This window comes from Micropterus dolomieu, linkage group LG14, assembly GCF_021292245.1.
Source record: "Micropterus dolomieu isolate WLL.071019.BEF.003 ecotype Adirondacks linkage group LG14, ASM2129224v1, whole genome shotgun sequence".
NCBI classification, from domain to species: domain Eukaryota; kingdom Metazoa; phylum Chordata; class Actinopteri; order Centrarchiformes; family Centrarchidae; genus Micropterus; species Micropterus dolomieu.
The window spans coordinates 16,685,858-16,709,158 of NC_060163.1; the positions used below are offsets into that span (position 1 = coordinate 16,685,858).

The 23,301-nt window shown below is 40.9% G+C and overlaps 1 protein-coding gene across 2 annotated transcripts in view; it reads right to left on the minus strand.

Moving 5' to 3' along the window:
* LOC123982903 (disks large homolog 5-like) overlaps positions 1–22,903 on the minus strand; it is a 32,467-nt gene extending 9,564 nt beyond the window's left edge. Inside the window, exons 1-23 of one of the 2 annotated variants that reach the window (XM_046068861.1) lie at positions 22,141–22,903; positions 16,559–16,627; positions 15,706–15,859; positions 15,208–15,351; positions 12,471–12,654; positions 10,537–10,793; positions 9,876–10,188; positions 9,019–9,249; positions 7,555–7,739; positions 7,282–7,407; positions 6,905–7,037; positions 6,688–6,812; positions 6,069–6,244; positions 5,829–5,932; positions 5,324–5,416; positions 4,051–5,013; positions 3,813–3,936; positions 3,538–3,682; positions 2,683–2,804; positions 1,722–1,799; positions 1,467–1,626; positions 527–689; positions 309–442 (exon numbers count right to left, since the gene is read on the minus strand). In XM_046068861.1, the coding sequence (XP_045924817.1) occupies positions 309–442; positions 527–689; positions 1,467–1,626; positions 1,722–1,799; positions 2,683–2,804; positions 3,538–3,682; positions 3,813–3,936; positions 4,051–5,013; positions 5,324–5,416; positions 5,829–5,932; positions 6,069–6,244; positions 6,688–6,812; positions 6,905–7,037; positions 7,282–7,407; positions 7,555–7,739; positions 9,019–9,249; positions 9,876–10,188; positions 10,537–10,793; positions 12,471–12,654; positions 15,208–15,351; positions 15,706–15,859; positions 16,559–16,627; positions 22,141–22,438 (4,481 nt within the window). In that variant the 5' untranslated portion in view covers positions 22,439–22,903. Of the gene's footprint in view, positions 1–308; positions 443–526; positions 690–1,466; positions 1,627–1,721; positions 1,800–2,682; positions 2,805–3,537; positions 3,683–3,812; positions 3,937–4,050; positions 5,014–5,323; positions 5,417–5,828; positions 5,933–6,068; positions 6,245–6,687; positions 6,813–6,904; positions 7,038–7,281; positions 7,408–7,554; positions 7,740–9,018; positions 9,250–9,875; positions 10,189–10,536; positions 10,794–12,470; positions 12,655–15,207; positions 15,352–15,705; positions 15,875–16,558; positions 16,628–22,140 lie in introns of both variants that reach the window. The other variant, XM_046068860.1, reaches the window with a different exon arrangement.
* Positions 22,904–23,301: the final 398 nt, after the last annotated feature.

Below are 23,301 nucleotides of genomic sequence, written 5' to 3' on the forward strand. Positions count from 1 at the left end.
AACAAAAAAAAGACTAAACGGTGTCGTTTTGAAAATTTACTCTACGTCTGGTGTTACCTAAACCATTTGTTCTATTGGCGCCGCAGAAAGGTGTCTGTTTGGTTGTGTTGTTCGCTGCGATATATCAGTGTTTTAACTGTATGTAGAATAGCATAACCATTCCATTCATTTTCTCACATTATACTGAAAACAACTTCCACTGGCACTGTGCCGCTTTTCTTGCTAGAATGGTCCAATTTGATGACCCAAAATTCATGAAACCAATCTGTGTGAGTTACTGTGGTGTTCTTTCCTCCTCTCCTTCTTACCCGGACCGAGAGTGGTTGCCCAGCTGAAACATGTGAGGATTATATTGAGCCAAAATGGTGACTGTGTCACATTGCTGCCCGATCACCAGACGTGCCTGCTGCTCGTTGGCGTTGCGAAGGTTGATTCCATTAAACTGTAAACAGCAGTGGTTCATTAGAAACAGGAAGAAACAATAAAGCACAGATAGATATTTTGTTTTGTTTGGCGGCTGCTGTACCTCGAGGAGTTGGTCTCCATACTCTAAACGAGCTTGGTGTGCAATGCTGCCTGCTGTCACTTTGGACACAAACACTCCCCCGTTCTCTCCACTCACAATGGAGATCCCCAGTGGTTCTGCTCCTTTCTGTACGGTCACATTGCGTGGCTCCTCCAAGTATGGCCTTCAGGGGAAAAAGAGGAACATGCTGTACAACTGTAATGTTCTGACATTTGTCCGAGAAGACTGCTGACAGGATGCAACATGCAACTCTGAAGGATACTTAACATAATTCCAAATAGAATTCAAAGGAGAAGCTGTTGCCTGAAATTGGATGCATCTCTCTGCGCTGTGATTTACTTCTGACAATTTCTTTAAAGATGCATCGCTAGCCTTCAGGGTTTAAGTCTCAACAATAAGATTTGGGAGCTGTGTGGGACGTGCAAAGTGCTGGACATGCAAAGTGCATTTCAGAAATCTCAAAGTCATGCAATCATTTATTCATAATGCTGCTGAATTGACAACGAAACAAAGAAAAGGTGATGACTTAAAAAGGTATGTATGTGCTACAAGCAGCACAGGACAAACCTCAAGCTTCTTAAAGATAGGAACTTGGGCTTAACTGCCAGTGGAAGTCTGACAGAGTAAGTGTTATAAGAGACACATCTGAGAAGGAGATGGAGAGAGGGAAGAAAGACAGTGATCACCCAAAGCAGGAGAGAAAGGTTTCAGGTTTTTTCAGGTTATAATGAACAGCAGGTGAGAGGAAAGAGATGAGAATAAAGAGATAGATGGGGAGTCAGCATACTAATGATATGAGATGGAAGCTCACAGCTTTGTTTACTGCTTTACAGGCACTTAATCACACTGAAGCAGACAGAAGTACAGACAAATGGTGGAAAACACGTCGTGTTCTGCTGAATGATGGCAGCATAACGACCCGGACGAGGGACTGGCCTACCCATCCTTCCGCCTGTCACCAACTGGAGCAGGGCTGACTGATATCCTGGGCTGGGTGAAAATGGAGCTCTGCGATTGGCTGCTGGCGAAAGACGATGTCTCCAGGTTGAAAGGGGACATTGGAGGTGTCGGGCTGCTACACTCCGAATGTGAGAGGGAGCCTGGAGCGGTAGAGGAGAAATGGTATGAATTCCAACCTGCTGTTGCTGCTCTAACGCTCATTATCAGACAACATAAATGCTAAACTCAAACGTACCTCTGTCGGAACCAGTGGAGCGGGGATAACGAGTTGGAGGGATCTTAATACGTTCTGCCCTAAACTGTGAAGTGGAGTCTGAAGACCACAACCAGAGAACATTTGTTAAAAAGGGTCAGTTAAGTGAAAGTTACAGAAAATAAAAATGCATTTCTCGCTTGATTATGTAGCAGTATAAGCTGTTCTTCCAGACATTGCAATAGGGATCTGTGATGAATTACTACATTGCAAATGTGTGTTGTGGCCGATCAGTCACTGTCACGAGGAATGCGATACATCTCATGGTCATGATGGTCTAAATGCTCATTATATGTGTGGCCTGTGCTGTGTGATATGCAGTAATACTGCTGCCCTTTTTCACTGATGGTTGATGTTATATTTCTTCAAACTGTAAAACTGTTAGTGAAGTTAGTCTCCAAAACTTTCATTATGATGCATCAGGACAAGATACTGTCGTTTTTATTCGATGCATCCAACTTCCTTATGAAAAAAGGATACCTAAATTACCAAATAACGCAATTCGACTGCCGACAATTCAATCGGAGATTATGCAGTAGTACTCCAATACCTGTAAACAGACTTTGGTGTAAAATCTGTGAAATTCCATTTTAAGCTTGCCTCTACTATAGATCGTAGGAAACCGTGATAGTTTTTAGGGATATTTGTTTGGAAATATCCATCTTTGACATCTCTGCTGCTATCCTGATACAATAGAGATACAATTGATCAGTGTGAAATTATTTTACCTATTTCTACAAAATCCCGCCTTTACAGACACAATGATCTGGATTTTACTTTTTTTTTTTAAATCCCAATAAAACATTAAGGTCTGTGGCTCATCCAGAGAAACTAAATACCACTAGAAGTAAGAGAATTTGGAAATGAGAATATTCAACTGATCATTTACAGGACGTAATATATACAAGTTGTGATTTGCCTAAAACTAGGACTCCATACGTACCCAGTGTGGTGCTGGAGGGCAGGGAGTTTGTGCTGTGTGGTGGTTGGCTGCAGCTCGTCTCAGTCAAGTCTCCAGGGCGCTTGTGGCCAAGGTCCAGACTGAGGTGACCTTGATGCTGGGGGCTAAAAGTGGAGAAAAGGGCATCAGTTAAGTCCCCTGGCGGTCAATTATTCAATAGTAAGAGTAAGATATAATTTGCTACATGCCATCTGTTCATGAGATCTAGGGCAGGGTAAACACTGTTGTATCATAAATGCCCCATCACAGGAGTTATTAAATCAATGTTGAAGGAGAAAAAAAACAATTCTAGGGCTGAAACTAGTGGCTACTTTCAGTATCAATTAGTTAAATGTATAAAATCTAAAAAAAAAAAATGCCCATCCCAAGTTCTCAGAATCCAAGATACCATTTTAAAATGTCTTGTTTTGTTCAACCAACCAGTCCAAAACCCAAACCCCTCAGTTTACAATGATATTAAACAGCAGCAAAACCTCACCTTTAGGCTGTATTACTTAGTGTTAAAACAAAACAGGAGGAGCTGGACTAACTCATCACTGGATATCTAGGCCTTTTTCACAGAAGATATTTTGACATGTCACAGTAGGAAAAGAACAGCTCTAACAACAAAACTAATAATGGCTGAATCCCATTTAGCTGCTTCGGTTTCAGTGTCCTCTTATTGTGCATGCTGGCTAACTGTCACATCTGAGTAGGACACTTTGTTAATGTACCGTAACACCTGTGCTTTTCCCACTATGACAAGTCAAAATGTCTGCTGTGAAAAAGGCCCATTAGTGTGAACAAAGAAAAAAAGAAAAGAGTCTGGAAAATGACTACAATGGCAGATGTTAACACCTTGTGTGTAAATGTGGGTTGATGCCTGAGCTGGGAGCTGGAGGGCAGTTGTTGGTCTGGATCTCGTGGCTCCAGGCAGTGTAGACCGGGTTCCTCATGACAGCCGTCACAGCTGGACACGGGGCTAACCCTCGTTGTGCTGGGTCTGGGGAAACACACAGAACCAGATCAGAGATGATATCAGACTCAGCGTAGACAAAGTGATGAGAAGTAAAGTTATGGTCAAGTCACATTTCCGTCCTGTGAATATTTGCAGAACAGGCAAAGGTACTTACGAGCTTTAATGCTGCTGTAGCTGGGGGGTGCAAAGGGCATGCTGTACCGATTGGTTCGCATAGGAGAGAAGCGTAACAAGTCCATGGGCTCTGGTGAATGCTCGTCGTTAGAGAAACTCTGTACCTACAATAAGCAATCAAACAGCTAATAACACAAGGGCTGCAACTGACAAAATGCAGAAACACACATACACATCAATGAGAATTCCAGATCAGATAAAGACAGCATCTCAGTAACCTGCATGGGAACCGGGATGTGTAATGGAGTCACATTTCGCCGCAGTGCCGGTGCTGATTTTGGCCGATACCTCCTCTTTCCCCGCTCCTCTGCCTTGTTTCGGCTCCCCTCCTCCTCAGCAGATTTCTTGGTGCCGCTTTCAGTCTCTCTTGGAGGAGCAATGGCGAAATAGAGGTGGTTCCCCGCCTCTCCCTCGTCCTGTGGGCTTGTAGCTTGGGCCGGGGAGGCTGGCGGAGTGGTGGTGGTGATCGTGGTGTCCGACGCCGAGCTGTTCTGCTGGCGATGTTTAAACCTGAATGAGTCGCTCCTTGCTGGTGGGGTGGGAGGGGTCTGGGCGGATTCAGATAACGAGCTCTGTGGCGAGTGCTTGGGCAACTGAGAAAGAGACATGTAGTCCAGTTTCGAGGGCGCCTCAGGTCGCCTGAAAGCGTTCACGTCAAAGATGGACTTCCTCTGTTTGGCTTTTTTGTAGATTGAGAGCTGGGCACACTCCAGAATAGAAGCGCCCGCTATGACTTTCGGCCACGTGCCTCCGCCAGGCTTCGCTGGTGAGCTCTGCACTCGATCCACAGCGGTCTTAGGCGAGCTGCAGTTCGAAAGCACAGGGGTGAAGGTGAAGGGGTGATGGGGGAGCTCCTGCCTCCTGTAGCAGAAGTCTGGGTGGGGCTCTGAGGAACTATGGGTTGTGGAAAGGGAGCGGGAGTGTAGAGAGCTGTTGGAAAAAGGCTTGTGGGGGCAGTGAGTGTCACTGCCGCTGCTGTCCAGAGAGTCACCTGTATCCTTACACACTTTATCCCCTCCCTCGCTCAGGTCACAGCTGCAAATGTCAGTTTGTGTAGAGCAGTTGTGCTTGGAGTTCCTGCAGTTCCTGGCATGGATCTCACAGGACTGGAGCCGAGAACTCTTTTCTGAGTCTCTCAAACTTTCAAATAAACTCTGGCCAGAACAGCTCTGTGGGAGGAACTGTCGAGGAAGGGAGGTAAATAAATAGTTATTTTACTATATTTATTTTTAATTAACAAAAAATTTAAGCATATAATGATCATCTTTGCAAACAAAGACTCAATGGCCTGCAGAAGGACGTGAAAGCGATGTTTTATCTAGGAATAGGTCATTATATAGTTTATGCAACTATGGTCTTGTCTTAAAAGTATTTTTTCCTTTGTTTTTTACAACACATTTGTAATTTGTTTTTTGGTTGAGTTTACATCATTGTGTCTAGGACTAGATCAGTGGCAGTTTTTGTGGTGGGTTGTAGATCTGAGGACTTCACCTTCATGAGGGAGATGCTGAGAGAATCACGGCAGTTCCTCAGCAGAGACTCGCATTCAGAGAGCGACTTGTTATCGAGCGCAATTCCATTGATCTTTAATGGACAAAAAAACAAGGCTAGAAACATTCCAGCGGTCATACTTTTTGGAGGAGAAGACTAAAATCATGGACAAACATTTAGCTTTTTCCAAATTTAAACAGTAGCAGAAGCTATTCAGTGTTGCAGTTTGATTGGCATTCGTTGACACCTTGTATAATTTCCTGGTAGTATAAAATAGTAAAACATACAGTATAAAACATATATAAGTTTCCTGTACACTAACTATCAAAAGTGTATACTATGAATATTTGAGACAAAAGTTCCAGTGTGTTCTAGATTAAACACAACATGCCTGTGCCGGTAGAGGGCACTAGAGGCCAACCTCTATGCCCATTTTCAGTCTCCCAGTATTAAATGGGCATCATCTCTCACGTAACTTCAACACATTTTTGGCCAGCATACTCACAGCTAACAGTCTATCCCCAACAGTAAGCGTGCAGTCTCTGGCAGCTGGACTACCTGGAGCCAAAGTTGCAACAAACACTCCACTTTCCAGACCTATGCCACTATCTGAGAGGTAAGACAGAAAAAGTTAAAAACACTTTAATCATTACATTTGCAGCACTATATAACATTAGTAACTACTGTATTTTGTGTACTGGAATGTCAGTAGTTGCATGTTGAAAGTGTATTTCTTAAAGCTGGCCTTTGTGTCCAGCCAGGTTCATCTGGATCGGAGTGATCATCCGTCCTCCTAGCGACTTCCTTCTCCGAACCACCATATTGATCACTCCCTCACCGCTCAGCACCACTTTGATCACCTGCTTCCTGTCCTTATTGGTGAGGTCCACATCATTAATTTTCAACAACCAATCATTCACCCTGCACAGAGAAAGGAGAGTGATGCTTCAATGAATCAAATTCTACAAGAGAAAATAATGACAAAAATATGTATAATGTAGGACTGGATTTCAAATGTCAATGCTTCTTGGGAACAGATGAAAATGTGTCAGGAGTACTGCATATTGAAAAAGTGTCAAGGAAGTGGCATCAGATTCTTAGGCCTGTTCAAAAAAAAAAGCTTGTGATTTTTGATGCAATATATCTTCATCTAAAGCCACAAAATTTCTAACTTTAGATATTTTTTTAAGTTAACACACTGGCACTGAGCAGTTGGAACTATTTTGTTAAAAAAAGAAGAAAAAAAACTAAAAATTTTTACTTTCGGAACTTGGGTGCCACTGACCTAGTACATTTTTAAATGACACCCAGCATTAATAAAATGTGTTTTATTTAACGAGCTGGCCAAGCAAGGAGACATTTACCTCAATCTTCCTTCAGCAATACTTCCTTTATCCACCTTACTGACAAATATGCCACAGTCTCCTGGTAAATAAGGATCATTTACCCCTTCAGCAATATCAAACCCAAGTGCTTTCAAATCCATGTCCTGATTAAGACAAAACAAAATCAATTTAGTTACAATTCATAGTAAATCAAATTTGGCTCGGTTAAGAAAATAATATTTGAGGTGGTTCTTACTCTGTGCTTTTCAAATTCTATAACTTCCGTCTCCCACTCCATCGAGTCTGTGTCAATGGCTGAATCGTGTGAACTGTGAGCCATTAGCTGACGAAACCTCGCTTCCTTTTCTAACTGGTCCTCCATCTTTTCTCTGCAGGAAACATTAAAAAGGTGTAGCTCTTAAATAAGTACAGTCAACTTCAGAAGTGATCTCAACTTTGCTTAGTCAGTGACATAATTTCTCCACTGGGTGGCACAAAAGATCTGGTATAAAATCTACATTTGGGCAGAGGAGCACAGCATCTGACACAAGTAGAAACTTGGTGAATTACATTCAAGTTCTAAACCTAAAAATAGAATAGAAGGTGGCATAAACCTGGCAAGAAATTACTCACTTTAGCTCTTTGAGTTCCCGTGCAGTGTCATTCTTTTGTTTCCTCGTGTCATCCAGATTCCTCAGAGCATCTGCCAGATCACTCACAGCTCTGTCCCTCTCTCGCCTCAGGTTGTCACATAACGTGCTGACAGATGCACACATTTTAATAAGGCGTCACACAAAATGTAAACAAATCTATTTTCGTCTAAGTTTTTTTTTCACTAACATGCAACGTAAATGTTAACATATTTCCATATGACAAACTCTGATGTCTTTTGAACCCGCTCCTTACCGTATGCTCTCCCTCTCTGCCACTATCTTGTCCCTCTCCTGAAAGGCCCAGTCTCGTCGACACTTGGCTACCTCGGCCTCTTGCAGGGCCTCCTTCAGCTCCTGAGAGATAGCCTCGTAGTGCTTCCTCAGCATCTCGATCTCCTTGTTGGCTCGTTCAATGTCCAGAGTAGCGGAGTCTTGTTTCTGGAGGAGTTGAAGGAAATGTAAGGTGATGAAGGTCAATGTAGGACTGTAAAAAGGAGGCGAGCAGAAAGGCACTTTTAATCTAAGATTAAGCCTGATGCTCTGGTAGACACACTTTAAAAAGGACTTTGTAAAAGGATCAAATCAAGCAGTTAGTGAGATACATACAGATACCTTTTCCCATGAAACAAATATTTTTGCTGGAGGCTTGAGGCTGTGTTCACCCCGAAATTAGCAGTGTATCAAAAAGGCAGCGTCTTAATAAATTTCAATGAGACCACATCACTGGCTCGGCAGTGGTTGTGATGCAGAGGCTCCAGCTAAATTACAAAAGATAATTCAATAAAATAAGCAGAGTTGTCTGCCAAGAAGTTAAACCTAGCTAAACTTTTGCTGCAACACATTGTAACATCCGGTAACTCATTTAATTTGCCAATCAAATCCACGCAGACACACAATCCTGGTGCATTTACTTTATAAGATGAAGGGTATAATTCTTCTTTAGACCCCTTGCTGTATTTTCTTGCATTAAACTGGACTTCCAGGATCATTTTTAATTTGTGTGTAGCAACACATCCACACCAATGAAGCTCATTTTTATTGCAGTATGAAGGCTTAATGCTAACGTATTAGAACACGGTGAGTTTAGAGAAACTGACTCAAAGATGAAATTTTTCATCATGGTTAACCATAAACAGCTAAAATAATATTTCCAACTGTGATGTCTTGTAAAGGTAGTTTGAGGTGTAACAGTCATAGATTGAAATAGTTAGTGTGTTTTAAAGTGGGTCAGATATAGTATATTAAATGTATATCCTCTGAGGGCCTACTGGTGTATCTGTGACACACGCTCTCTCGGTCTCTCTCACTCTAAATAACCGCACAGCAGGGAGACTGTCAAGTAGTGACAGCATTAATGAAGTCCATTGTTAAATTAATTCCATTTAACTGTACTTGTTTGGCTTTATTATCCATTTCTGATGCAGTACAGTTTTCTTGCGCACCTCAAAGTCAAAGAGACTTTTCAAAGTAATTCCCTAATGAAGGAATCTCAGCACTTTCATTGCATTTAATCATAGTGAAACATAGTGATGGGTGATACACACATTTCTCAACACAATCAATGTGTGGAAATCTGCCAGCTGCTGAAAAAAAAAAAATAAAAAAAAAATAAAAAAACACTTACTACTACTATATGAGATGGGATGAAGAGATTATTGTCAGAGAAATAAATCAATCCCTCCACTTGCAACGATAAATCTCCATTCTGTCTGTCTACCTGTCTGGCCTGGTAATACTCTCGCAGCAGCTGGTCCCTCTGGATGATGGCCTCTGTCCTCTCCTTGCGGGCCACGTCCCTCTCCTCGCGCACCGTCTCAATGTCCTTGCAGGCCTGGCTCAACTCTTTCTGGGCCTCTGCCTTGTCCTTCACCTCGTGGCAGTATTTCTCCAACAGCTCATTCTTTTCACAGATGGCCCGGTCCCTGTCCACCAGTGCTGAGGCCAGCTCCTTCACATCACACAAACACATGTCACAAGTGGATGATAGAGATCAAGAGTGAGTCCATACTCTTCTGTTCCAATCCGCAAAAAAGTCCAAAGCAGGTTTTTTTAAAAATATAGTTTCATTTTGTATTGTTTCTGTACCATATCTGTATCATTGTGTTTGGCCTGCTTGCAGGGCCCCCTTGGGATCAATCAAATCTTACCACTAACACTTTTAGGTGAAGAACTGATGATTCTCACTTTTTTTTTTGTTTTTACCAATTTGTGTTGTCCATTTTGAATCTTTTAAAAGGTTGGCGATTTAAACTAAATTGTAGCCTTACCAATACCATGATTACTTTTTGTGCATGCTAAATAAGTTCTGGGTGTTGACAAAATAAATGATGACCGTAGCTATAAGCAGCTTAACTACAGCCGATACATTTGAAACACATTATTCAAAAAGTCACTCATCATCAACATACACAAAGAGCACAAAAAGTAGGATTGTACATTTGAAGCAATGGTCATGAAATTAATGTTTTACAGTCCATGAGCCCATGATCCAAACTGACAGTTACTTACTGTTCTCCTCATTCTTAAATGTTCAACCTGATTTAATTCTTAGTATGGGACTGAGAGAGCTGTTACCTGTCGGAGAGCCTCCAGCTCCTCGCTGGCCACCCGTTTCTCTGAGGAAGTGTTCTTCAGCTTCGCCTCTGCCATCTCCAGCCCAGTCTGAAGCCTGTCCACCTCTTTGATCACCTGGTCCCGCTCGCTCATGATCAGACGGTATTCGTTGATCACAGAGTCGCGCTCCTCCTTGCATTTCTCACAGTCTTTCGCCACCTTGAGCTGCTGGGTCTTCAGCCGCGTGGCCTCTGACTGCAGTCGCTCCATCTCTCGCTGCAGCTCCTTGTTCTGGGCTGTGGCCTTGGACAGTTCTTGCTGCGTGTTGTCAAACCTGTACCACATAGGGAATGTATTCGGTTGTGCTTTCTAAACAGTCACCCTTTGCAGATTAATATTTTCTGAAGACATAACCAATTAAAAAAAAAAAAAAAAAACAGAGGCAGGCAAAAACAGCAAGTGCCCTGACTCGCAATTTCAGCATCACGAAGGAAAAGTTAAAATGGGAAAGCATCTGCCCATCTGCAAAACTTCATCTGCCTTGGATTAAGAATGTTTTAAGCACTTTGTAGATTTGTAGAAGTTTGCAGCACCTGCTGTTAATCATTTTACAGCTGCTGAGTCTGTGTGTGCGGCTTCTAGTACTGCCAAATTTATGTGTCTGTTACATTTCCGGCTTTACCTTCTGATAGATGAGGAGCACTGCTGCTGATAGTGGATGGCAGCATCCCTCTGCTTCAGCAGCATGTCCAGCTGTTTCTGCAGCCGGTGGTTCTCCTCCTCAGCCCGGTCCAGACGACTCAGGTCTGCGTTGTGACCAGCCGTCTTCTCGTTGTAGCGCTTCCTCAGAGCCTCGTAGTCACTTTTTATGGCCTCCAACTTGTCCACAGCTGTGTCATACAGCTTGTTGAGGACATCAGATGATCCCTCTCTCATCACCTGGAAACAACAGCATACAGGTGCCTCACTCAATTAGAAGGGTACAATCCTTTCATCTACTTGTGGTATTAAATAAGTTAACAGTGTCAGAAAAGTAACGTCATCTCTTAAGAAATCAACTAAAGCTTTAGGCCCTCAACTGTGTGCTGAGGTAGCAAGCTGGATTCTGAATAGCTTAAAGCTTGACCTGTAACACATACAGAAATGGCAGTGCTTCACTTGTGCTTTCAGAAAAGTTAAAACGGCCTCTTGGTGCTCTGGATGAAAGTATATGAGAAAAGTTTCCTTGCTGTAACACAAACAGGGTTTGTTTAGTCTGGTAGCTGTCATTTGAACTGTCGTGTGGACCAAACAACTGCAACTTTGTTCTGCTTCCAGTCAGACTCTGGTCCAGTTTACTTTCACTCCACAAACTAACTGCGCCAAACACAGGAGTACACATGTGATTAGTGTTAATTCATAAGCTAAACTACAGTTACATTTACTCAATCCATGTGCTTATCACAGGAACTGTCAAGGAAGCGATCCTGGGCATTCTGGTGGTAAGTGGTTAATATCACCACAATGTCCCGAGTTTGAGTTCGGTTAGGGACCTTCGTTGTGTGTCATACCCTCCCCCACTTTGCTAATGTTTCCTTCCTGCCTCTATACTGTCAACTACCAAAAAAAAATAAAAAAATTTAAAAAAAAAAAAGTACAAATTCCAACACGATAAATCTAAAAACAAAAACAATCAGGAAACAATGTACACAATTATGCAATATAATTACATAGCCATGGTCACACAAGCGCAGTACTTTGCCTAATACTCACAAAATGCTCAGATTTTGTCCCACTCGCATAGATTTTGGCAGTTCCCCATTAAATAAATAAATCAGCTATCCTCCTATTATATATACAGAAAGAGACACAAATAGCAATCTTGTGAGCCACCGAAACTGCCCAGTGAATGAGCAACAGTGTAATATTTGGTGTAGACCAGGTAAGCAGACCTACATCACATATCCTTCCAGATATTTTCTTTTTTCATAGTAAATTCCTGTAGCACACAATATTATGGACAGAGCGCAAATAACAGGACAAAGGAAAAACCAGGACACATTTCACACAAGAGAAACTAAAGTAAGTAACAACTACACAATAAACAGGACCGACATCGCTGAGCTAATTTGATTCCTAATTTGACTGAAGCTAAAAATGAGTTTACCTGATAATAACATGAGCTCTGAGGACAATAAGGCATGTATCCTTGCTATCAAAGAGCCATGTAAGACACTGCCCACGGTCATGTCAGGTTTTGCAATCATTTAATGATCTGACCTTCTGACTGCTGTCGGAAAACATGTCAGACAGAGAAATAGTAAAAGACGCAAGCTAAGTCATTTGTCTAATATGAACGAATGTTTTGATCCATGGAGACATGGGAGGACGAGCTTGTCTGACCCCATTTCTCTGAATGATGTCTTCGTATTGGAAGTAATGGTCACAGAGAGAGAAATACATTGATTTCTGTCTCAAATGTCAACAAACAAATGATTGAATCTCACGGACTGTCGGAGATGGGAATGAGTGTGCGAGTACTACAGTGTGTAAAGACAGTATGTGACGGTTTAATTTTGTGAATGTATGTATTCTCATCAGTAGCTGTATAGGCATGATGCGACAGGCCACAGATACCTGCTGGTGCAGCATCCTCATGTCAGCCACCTCTCTCTGGTCATTGTCATGCAGCCTCCTCAGGTCCTCGCAGGCCTGCTTCAGGTGGTTGTGCTCCCTGACCAGCTGGATGTTGTCTTGTCTCACCGCCTCCAGCTCCTCTTTCAGCTGGGCATGCTCGCTCGACAGCCGGCTATGCAGCGTGCTGAAGAGATACCACAGCAGAGTACCATCAGACCGTGGGCATTGCCAGCCATGTTTAAAAATCAGCATTACAGCACTGGGCACTGGGCGATAATGAGACTTATCGTGATATAATTTTCCTCAGTAACAATGTAAAAAATGTTCAATAAATGTTTGATTTAATTCATTTGAATCACAAATGAATCAGCACTTATTTTTTCTAGTAAGGCATTTACTTTGTTGAGGAAAAAGAACTGAAAAAAATATTTATCCTAATTTTATTCATGCATATTTGTTGATAAAAGATTATTACAATTGTTTTGAATGTTCTACCTCAGATTAGTGAAATCATCCACTGTTTGCCAAGTGCTTGTCAAGTTCTAACCATAAAGAAGAGTTTAAAACACAAATAACTGCCTGGTTTCTTTAGCTTCCACTTAGGAGCAAAAACAGCCTTTAAAATATGAAAGAAATAATGACATTTATCATGATAATTATCGATACTGACTGATATGTTATCACAAAAAACAAAAAATCATATTAAAAAGTTCAAAACCCTGAGATATTTAATTCACAATGATTGATAAACTACTTAAGTGATTGACTGATTGAGAAAATTGTTGTTGATGACTGTAATTTCTTTTAAATCAACTACTCATTTCAGCACTACTCAGAAATAACCCTCCATAATTTCTACAAATTAAAAGGACAATATTAAGATTAAGATCAACTTTATTGTCCCCTGAGGGAAATTTGTCTTGGGCATCAGTGCCACATGAGGCTGCAGTAAACACCAGTAACACATATGGACTTACAATCACATACATCATACATTTACATTACACTGCACACGCATCTATGACCCTGCCCCTGTCAATCACTGATTACAAGGTAAGTAGAACCTGAGTGATATGAAACCTCAGAATTATAATATTCAATTGCACTTGAGCACGTAAAGCAGAAAACAGTATAACAGACACTAAAAGTACAACCGCCACAATTCTATATTAAAAAAGAGAAACTCATATAAGACCCGGTTGATAAAAAACATTAGTGCAAGCGATCAAACAATATTAAACTATATTTAAAAATAAAATAAATAAATAAAGTGCCAGAAGTGCTCCAAGCCATCTTGTTCCGAGCAGATAAGTTTATTTAGGAGCGCTATGAAAGTTGGGATGAAGGACAGCTTATAGCGGTTACTTTACATCTGCTAGCTCTAAGTTAAAACATCGTATTTAGAGTGCAGAATATGGGAAGGGTCCTTCAGAATTTTCTGAGCCAATATTTTGCACTCCCTTGTTCTGTGCATGGTGCTTATTTTTAGATGTGTTCTGCTCAAGGCCATGACAACAACTTTTTAAGATACTGACTTCATGCTAAGTTACATGTCTTATGTGTCCTTCTAGTACAACGCTTTAATTCACCGTTTTATTTCCTACCTTAAATAAAAAAATCAAACCAAATATTAAAAAAAAATGTAAAAACTGTACACAAGTTCAACCTCACTCTGGATTCCAAGGGAACTCTTTATAGTATAAAAGTACTATCTCATGCACCCACATACATAGAACTTAGGTACTATGGAATAAAATAATTACATGGTAGTATTTTGAGTATTGTCTCAATAGGTATTTTGACGCTTCGGAGATGCTAATTAGTTTCATGCTGATATTAAGAGTAAAAAGCCTCTTATGTAATACTGCTTAACTGGTAGCAGTACAAACATGAATTACTATAAGGACTAATAAAACCTTACATGATTACTGAGTGCTAATGCTAGTCAACGTGTTAAGTGACTTATTGATCTTAGCACAAAATTATTTCTCAATCACAGAGGAGGGTGTTTAACGTGAATGGATAAGCGCAGAGGCAGATGGAATAGTAATAAATAAATGCTTTCTCTGATGTGCAAACAGGGTTCAGAAGGAGAGGCTTAAACATGGCAATAATCCTTCATCTGTCCATTTGCATTGGGGCCAGATGTTGGTTCCCTACACTTTGGAGACAGTATGGCAGCACTGAATCACACAAATGGACCAGCCTCCCCTCCTCGTCAACTCAGCACAGCTTATTTCACAGGACAACAAATGCTCTGTTCTTAGCATTATCCTCATGGCACAGATGCCGTGCCATGCACACAGGGTTCAAATGATGATGATGATGATGATGATGATTATTACAGAGCATGCTCTGGCATAAACTCTTCAATGGCATTACTTATAGAGAAGTAATTCAGTCTCTGCTCCAACCTTGGGTCTGAAAAGACTACTCTGGATTTATGCTGCTAAGAAGAATGAAAACAGTCTTTTTTTAAAAGATGAAATTAAATTGATGAAGGCTGCGAGGATTTTTTCAAGGCTTAACTCATCAGCTTTTGGACTGGTATAAAGGCTTCATCCCTATTACTCTCGCAGAAATAAAATCTGTTCTATGCAATCTGCTGTGAATATGGCAGAGGAAGAACTGAATACCAGCTAAAACCCTGCGGGCTGAGCGCGAATGCATAGAGCACAAATGCGCCAGCTGTTAAAAAATTTACAAAAATGGCCCTTGTAGTAGGTTTTCCACTTACTGGTAGAAGTCTGCTTTCTTCACAGCCTCCTCACACCTCTTCAGGGTGGTGCTGTGCTGGTTCTGCAGGGATTGCAGGTCTGCCATCGCCTTAATGCACTGCAGCTTCAGACGCTCGTAGTCATGACCTGCTTTCGAGTTTGGTCTATTTCACAAGAAGGGAGACAAAATTGTGATGCATCAAAATCAAGTGTTAAGATAGCGACATGGGAGGATGAGAGAAGCAAGAGCAAGACAATCATACAAACTTTGTGCTTATGGGAACACGGGAGAAGAGAGGAATCATTAAAGTTGTATGCTTAACCCTTGTTTTACAGAGTTGAGAAGATTTGAAAACAATTTTGCATCACGTTAACACCTTAGCTCACTTGTATGTTTTTTTTTGTTGCCTTTAAAAGCTGAACAAGGCAAAATGCCTCTATTTACAGAGTGCTGGTCATTTCTATTCATGTTTGTTTTGAAAAAACAGGCACTTCAGTGCATGAGATCCGAGCAGTACCTGCAGTCATCGAAGGTGGTTCCGGGTGAAGAGAGAGCTAGCCGTTTACGTAGTTCGTCCCTCTCGCGGGTCACATGTCTGAGCTGGAACAGAACCGTCTCCATCTTCTCGTTCACCTGCTGGCTGTCCATGTGGGCTGGCGGAGGGGAGGAGGCTTGACCGGGCGTACCTGTGTGAGTCAGCATGTCACTGGTGGCATGTGCCATTCACAAAGCTCAAATGATGGGGATATTACTGCAACTCCGTTGATTTTCTTTAAAATGCTCACACAAGCTGATATATTGAAGTGTATTAGAGAGGTGTGCTTTTTTAAAAAACTTTTTAAAGGCTCAACAATCCAAGATTGAACTTACTTGGTATAAATATTAACCAATGACAAGAGCTCTTTGTTACAGCTACTGGACCAAAAACCTACACATTCATTTACAGTTAGTTAGGGGACACCCCTTAACCATTATCTTACTGTATCATTGCTCACATTATTGTACTCATTAACCTCAATACTTGTGAATATACCACACAAAAATCCCCTCTCTGATACAAATCAAAGTTTCCCTTTCTGTGGCATTGACCAGTCAAATCCTCTCTCTCACAGAGAATGACTAAATGAACCAGGTCTGTGTGTGTGTCTGTGGCGGGGGGGTGGGGGTAGAGGGTTTCTAAATCCTTCTCACATCTGTGTAATCACTTGCATGTGCTCAGAGTCAAAACAGGCAGAAACCAATGACTTATTTTAGCCAATATTATCTGCAGAGTAAGGTTGGTTCCTTTGAACATATTCAGTGTGTTTTTTCGATAACATTTGTTTTGTTGACACTGCTGTACCTGACACCTCCATAAGCACCACACTCACCTAAGCTGCTGAGAGAGCTGCTGCTTTCCGAGTCAGACGGCATGGTCGACAAGATGCTGTAAGTGGACCCTGCGAAGCAAACAAAACATTAAAGTCAGCTGTGAGTGTACTCGACCGTGTCTGCATTATGGTAAGATGATAATCTCCAGCATTGTACAGTACATCAAGGCACTGTGGCTTAGGTTACATTCAGGGGCCTTTACTGAAAAAGGGCCAGCTGGAGGCATAATAAGGTGGGACTTTCCCCAACTTGGGATGACGGGCCTGTGGGCTGACAGCAGAGTGTGGCTAATTATCAGTTGAGCAGGGAGCCTGAATACTGACTAGCCAGGGCCCCAAAGAGGCTGCAGCCTCAGAGCTTCTCCTTTTATCTCCTCTGACAACATCACACAGCACCCCCCCCCCCCCGTGAAAGCCCCTTCTTTTATAGCCTACAGTGATTCATAATTAACTGTACAGAAAGGAAGCCTCAGTACAACACTGTAACTATTATGGACAAAGATTGTTTTATTTGGAAAACCAGCAAAATAAAAAAAAAGTAACTCCTGGAAAGAATCTGAAAGCCTGAAACTAAATTGTTTTCATCAATGGTAAAACTTTTGAATATGTTTTAATTAATCAGATTATGTGTTTATAGCGTCTTTCATAATGTGATGGCAAATGTTTTTGAGAAAATAGTCCATCATAATTACCTAACCTCAAGGATGATAACATCAAATGTGTTGTTTTGTCAGACCAACAGCACTAAAACCAAAGTTTTCTATGACCAGAGACAAAGAAACACAGCAAGCCCTCACACTGGAGAAGTTGAAACAAGTGTGCGTTTGGTATTTTGCTTGTCAAAATAGTTGCCCATGTATTAATCGATTCATTATTTCAGCATTTCAAAACATCACAGTTTTATTCACTGTTAATCACAATTAAAAAAGGACCACTATCAATATGTTTATGTAACAGAAGTCTCAGGCATTGGCCTCAGATATCCAGTATTGATTGGGCTGTGGTTTGAAATATTCACACAATTTCCCAGAGCCCAAGGTCAAGTGTTCAAAGTTCTGTCCTATCCCCAGTAGGAACAGCAAATGCTCACATTTTAGCAGGTGAAAACAAGTGATGTCCAATTGACTTAAACAATTAACAGATTGTTTAAATTGTTGTCTATTAATGTTTTGTTGGTTGAATTGCTTTGACACACAACTGTTTAATCCTGTTTTCAAATGTGAATCTAATAAGCAACCCCCCACACATTCCCTGCTTTAAATATGTCATAAAAAGAGGGATCTTTCAAAATGACGCTAAAATGTTAAACAGACTGCACGAGTCTTGATCAGACAGCCAGCAGTGCACATTTACTGAGATCTAACGTGGGATGAGCAGCTTATAGTTCAGCTAAATCAGCAACTTCCACCGCTGATGTAAAGTCTAGTGCCCGTCTCGGAGCGGGAGCATGACAAACGATTCTATTTACCAACGTCTCAGTACTCTAAATCAATCCCTGGCTGGCTCTGTTCCCACTAGCTAAAAAGAAGACTATAAGTTTGATTAAGACTGGAAGGAGCCCAGCTAACATGGCTCACCCCTCTTTTTTTCCCAGCAAAGGACAAAAAAAAAAAAAGAAAAAGAAAGACTGATGTGCCTCAGGAACCGTGGCATCCCATGGATCAAGCTCTCTTTGTCCTCGCTCTAGCTTAAGTTTCCCATGATTCTGTTTGAGCAGAGAGTGTCTCAATGGGCAAGGTTCACTGTGCCATAGCTCACTCACTTTTCTGCTCCATGGAAGTCATGTGACCTGGACCTCGCTGCGGGTCTGACCCTCACCTCTCAAGTATCTCATTTAGGTAGATCACTTTTCTAAAGTCACAGCAACGTGGTGCACTACGTTAAAACTTTTCTCTCAAAAAGATACAAAAAAAAAAAAAAACAGGAGCACCAACACGGAGTGCTGTTATCTAAAAATCACATCTGGCAGTCTGCTGCACTTATAATGAACGAGAAACACTCTGAACACTGTGCCTTTTACATGAAGATGGGCTCATGTTCTTACTCAGGTCTGACAGCGAAATCAAGTGGCTCTACCTTGGGTGACGTTTTGTAAGCAATGTAATTGAGATGTGAGAACTTGAAAATAGAAGCAGACCGATAAATCAGCATGTCAATATTAATGGCCGATATGAGTAACTTTTGTTCATTTTCTACTATTTATAACAAAAAAAAAAAAAGTATGTTTTTAAACTGCATTATGTGTGCATTATGTCATCATATACACATCACAAATGACAGATATATTTGTTTATGTTATGTGTTTATGAAAATAAAATAAAAAGAATACTGGCCGATATATTGGAATTTAAAAGTGTTCAAATTTCAAAATCGGTATTGGTCTTAAAAATCCCATATTGGTCAGGCTTTACTTGAAAAGTGTAATTTTATGATCATGTAATCTTTTGGCTTCTGTAAACAACTTCAAGTTGAACTATTAAAGGTTTTAAGTACCATTTTGAAACCTGTGTAGTATCTTGAATTCAATATTGTGTTTTAATGGTGCAAATGGAGAAATTCATAGGCTATTTAAGTCTGGCTATAGGCGAAAGGCCTATAGGGGGGTAGCCTAAATGTTATTAGTGGATTTTGATTGCGGCTAAATAGATTGTGGACGTTTTTTGCCAGATTGCCCACCCCTACACAGCGCCCACAGAATGAAACTAGTGCCACCAAATTTCAATTTCTTTATCTAATATACTGTTTGGATTCTTTAACATGTCATGAGCATTAAAATAATCTCAGAGTCGCTAGCATGGCTGTAGACTTGTTTTCTTACATGAGTCCTTAATAAGATATGCACTTTGAAATCTACAACTATCTATAGCCTAATGAGGCTAAATCATGGGTATGAAACAGCAAAAAGTAAATGGTTTGAGCAATAAAATGCCTGTTCCATCCATGGTAATAGTAATTGTCTGTGGTTATAGCTAAGATCCATTGGAGGAAAAAATGGTGGATACTCGAAATTTATTTTCCCCTTATTAGGAATGAAGGAATTATAAAAGGAAACCAACAAAATCTAGGATTTTACTCTTCTGCTACCTACCTAACATACAGCCTTATTTCCCAGTGGCATGGCACAAACAAGTGAACACGCTAGCCACCATATGCACCCGCATGATATGCTGCCGTCATGTTACTGTTCTTCAAGTAAAGGTTAGAACCATCTTTAAACAAAAGCTTGCTACTGTCAAGCCCTGAAGCTATGGTTATATAACACCGTAGAATATCTTTGTTTACTAAAAAACAAACAAGCCCTCAGGGATACACACCTTTTAAAAGTACTGTATAGGCACGCATCATGTTCACATCACACAATTCTTGCAGCTCAGTGATCATTTCATTAGGCTACTTTTAGTATCTCTGTTGTTTACATTTGAGCTCCTGCTGGGGTTAACAAACAAAGATGCCGCTCATTAACCCTGTTTTGAAATCAAAGATGATCTAGCTCTCTGACCCTCTGGGATTCTGGGTGACTGGGGAGATCTGGCTGCTGATGGTGCACATTAGTTTAAAACATAGGCTGCAACAAGCTACTAGGCATTTCTCTGGACTGTGCAGTGGAGGAACCTGTCTGCCTAGTAGGAAAAAGCAGCTCAGATCCTTTTTATTTCATGTGTGATTACCAACAGGGAGCTGCAGACTACACCAGGCTACTTAGATCAGCCCAGTACATGTACAAACCTCTTCAGCAGCAGGGAGCCTATCAGTACTCACTTCTAGACTCGGTGCACGATTGTGAAATGCAGCGCAAAAATGAAAAAGCTTATAAAAATTGGAGTCACTCACTCTGCAGCTTCAGCTCTCTTATAAATAATGAAGATAGAATAAATGCATAATTAACACCTCACTATTCAGCTCACCGAGTATGACACGATAGCCCAGAGTGATAAAAAGTAATAGGCAATGCAAATGTTTTGGGGTTTTTTTGCAAAGGTAGAGTAGAGGTGCTGAGCAAGGACAGTGAACCAGCGGGCTGAATATTACATGTATTATGGACTACATATGAATGAAGGATTTATTGCACAGTGATATTGACAAGTTTCGGGCCATAAACCATGACCGGTTTGGCTTAGCCTCAATTTGATGACACATTTATCAGCATCATTATTTCTGTAGCTTTAGGATTTAGCTACGAGGACGAAAAACATAGATTGATCACCAGGTGTAGAGAAGCTACATATGTCTGTGAGCAAACACGCCAAAATTATTACACTGAATGAACTGCAGAGAAGAATAAATACATGCCAAAGGAATAAAGACAGTAGGCTGATATGTCCCATATTATCACTGAATCATCTGCAAGATGTTTGGTTTTATGTTAAGAAACAAAATCCAGTAGATTCTATGAGGGTGAAATGATGAAGGTGGAATTTGTAAAACATTAAATGTAATGTCAATGTGTAATCTCTCCATTTCTCAGTTTTACCACTAAAACAAAGTGATACACAATACAGTGTAAACTCACCGGGATCATTTTTATGTTACAGTAGTAGTATTTAACGCATGCCATGTTTGTCTCTATGGATTTTCCCATAAAACTTTCTGATCATGTAAAAAAGGTTATTCTAAACAGGCTAAATTTTACTACAAAAGCTGTGTACTGCATAGGGCTGAAATTGAAATTAATTAGTTGATCTACATTTAATTATTCAGCAACTACTAGGATATTGGATTTATTTTTTTAAGCAAACATGTCAAACATCCCCTAGTCCAGCTGTAAAATTCTTGTAAGTGTCTTATGTGAACAGAAAATATAGAAGAAGGAAACAATCAGCAGACTAATCAATAATGAAAACTACTGTTAGTTACTGACCTTACAAGCAATCTGAAGAGTTCAACTTCTGCTCTGGAATTTCTGATGGACACTTTGATATTTTCTGACATTATACAGCCCAAAACAGTTATTAAATTAATAATCACAAACAGGTTCATTGATAATGAAAAAATTTGTTAGGTGAAACTGACATGTTTATTTCTCCACTATATGTTCTCCTACATGACACTCTAAAGTAAGTCACTGCACTGAGTGCATTAACACACATTTACTTGTTCACTCATTCTTTTGACTTTGACAGTGGGTCCATTCACTCTCTCACACTCACACACACACACACACACACACACACAGCCCTGCTACATTGATTGTTTATGTCGTTTTAGGTCCATTTAATCTTTCACAAAAGGCTGGCAGGCTTTGCTTTTAATGGCATGGCAAAGGACACAAGCACAATATTGCGAGTGTGAATAAACATCAAGTCACATGATTGTGTAGCACTCTCTCGCGCTCAGTCATTCTTGCCCAAAGGAAAAGGCATGCCCTTCATCAGGTTGTCATATGGTCAATACCCCTAATGTTAGTTAGATCATGGATCGAAAACAGACTGGATCGTAACCAAAATAAAGAACACGTGTCCTCTCACGCACAGTAATAAAGCTATAGGTGTTTCCATGTCAATCTACTTTGTAACATCTGCCTTTTCCTATTTCATTGTTTATGCCCATGTTATAAAATAATTAACTCTGGGATTGGCTCTTACCAGTTGTATGATCCGCTGGCTCGATGCCATTCAGCAGCACAGAGTGTAGGTGAGGGTGAGTCTTCTCCAGGGCCGTGCAAAACTCTGCGAAATGGTCCCTGTCCTTACTTATCAGTATCTTCAGGAGAAGGTCCACTTTTTCCGAGTTTGAGGAGCAGTTGTGCCCCAGCTCGTAGCGTTCAGACTGGCTCAGGGTCCCGCAGTGAGCCAAAACATCCACAACTCGGTCCGCATCTGTTATCGACTCCACCAAGTTCTGGTAACATTTCTCCAACAACTCTCTATGTTTGGGCTCCATCTCTCCTCCTTCCTTTTCAGTTTAAACCAAATCAGATTCGGGACAAATTCAGCTCCTTGATCTTTTTTCTGGTAGTCAACTTCACGTCGTGTGACTACTGGCTTAACTTACAACTACTGTGGCGACTCCCCAAAACTACCCGGCTCGGCCCAGTTGGGACGGTTTTCAACCCGAATCGAAGGATACACAAGAAGTAGCCATATTTGTTGCCCAAGGCTGTTGACTACACGAAGATGACAACACATTTTCCCAACCGCCGCTCCGTTCTTCCCGAAAATAAGACGTCTCTGCCTCTTTAAGCTCCGCTCAGCAGACGTTACGAAGACATTGTTGTCCAGAAATCAAGTTCTTTCGACATGTTGAAAAGTGCGAAGAAGAAGAAATAACTCTTCAAGAGCCCTCTCTGTCAGACTGCAAACTCCGCCATGTCTCACCGTTCAAGCAGCTGTAGCGCTGTGCCAATCATATTTCCGTGCAATGGACGTTTAAGGTAAACGTGGGCGGGGCTTTGTTTGTAGGTCTACGCACCTGGCTCCTAGTCGCTATAATCCCCATTAAGAAACATATTACAAGATATAGGCTAATATACTTACCAACAGTGGTGCAAAGTAACTAAGTGCAATTTGAGGTAGCCTACTTTTACTTTTCAGTATTTCCATTTAATGCTGCTTCACACAAACAAATTATGATACTTTTATGGATGCATTTAAGACTTTGTTGATCTGATAAAATTCACAAGCTACAAGGCAGAATAAGCTCTACCTTTACCAGCTGCAACATTAAAGTAGCCTAATGTGCATCCTATTAATGCATCAACAATTGTAAATCAATAATATAGTGTCGTCTACATTATTCTGAAATGA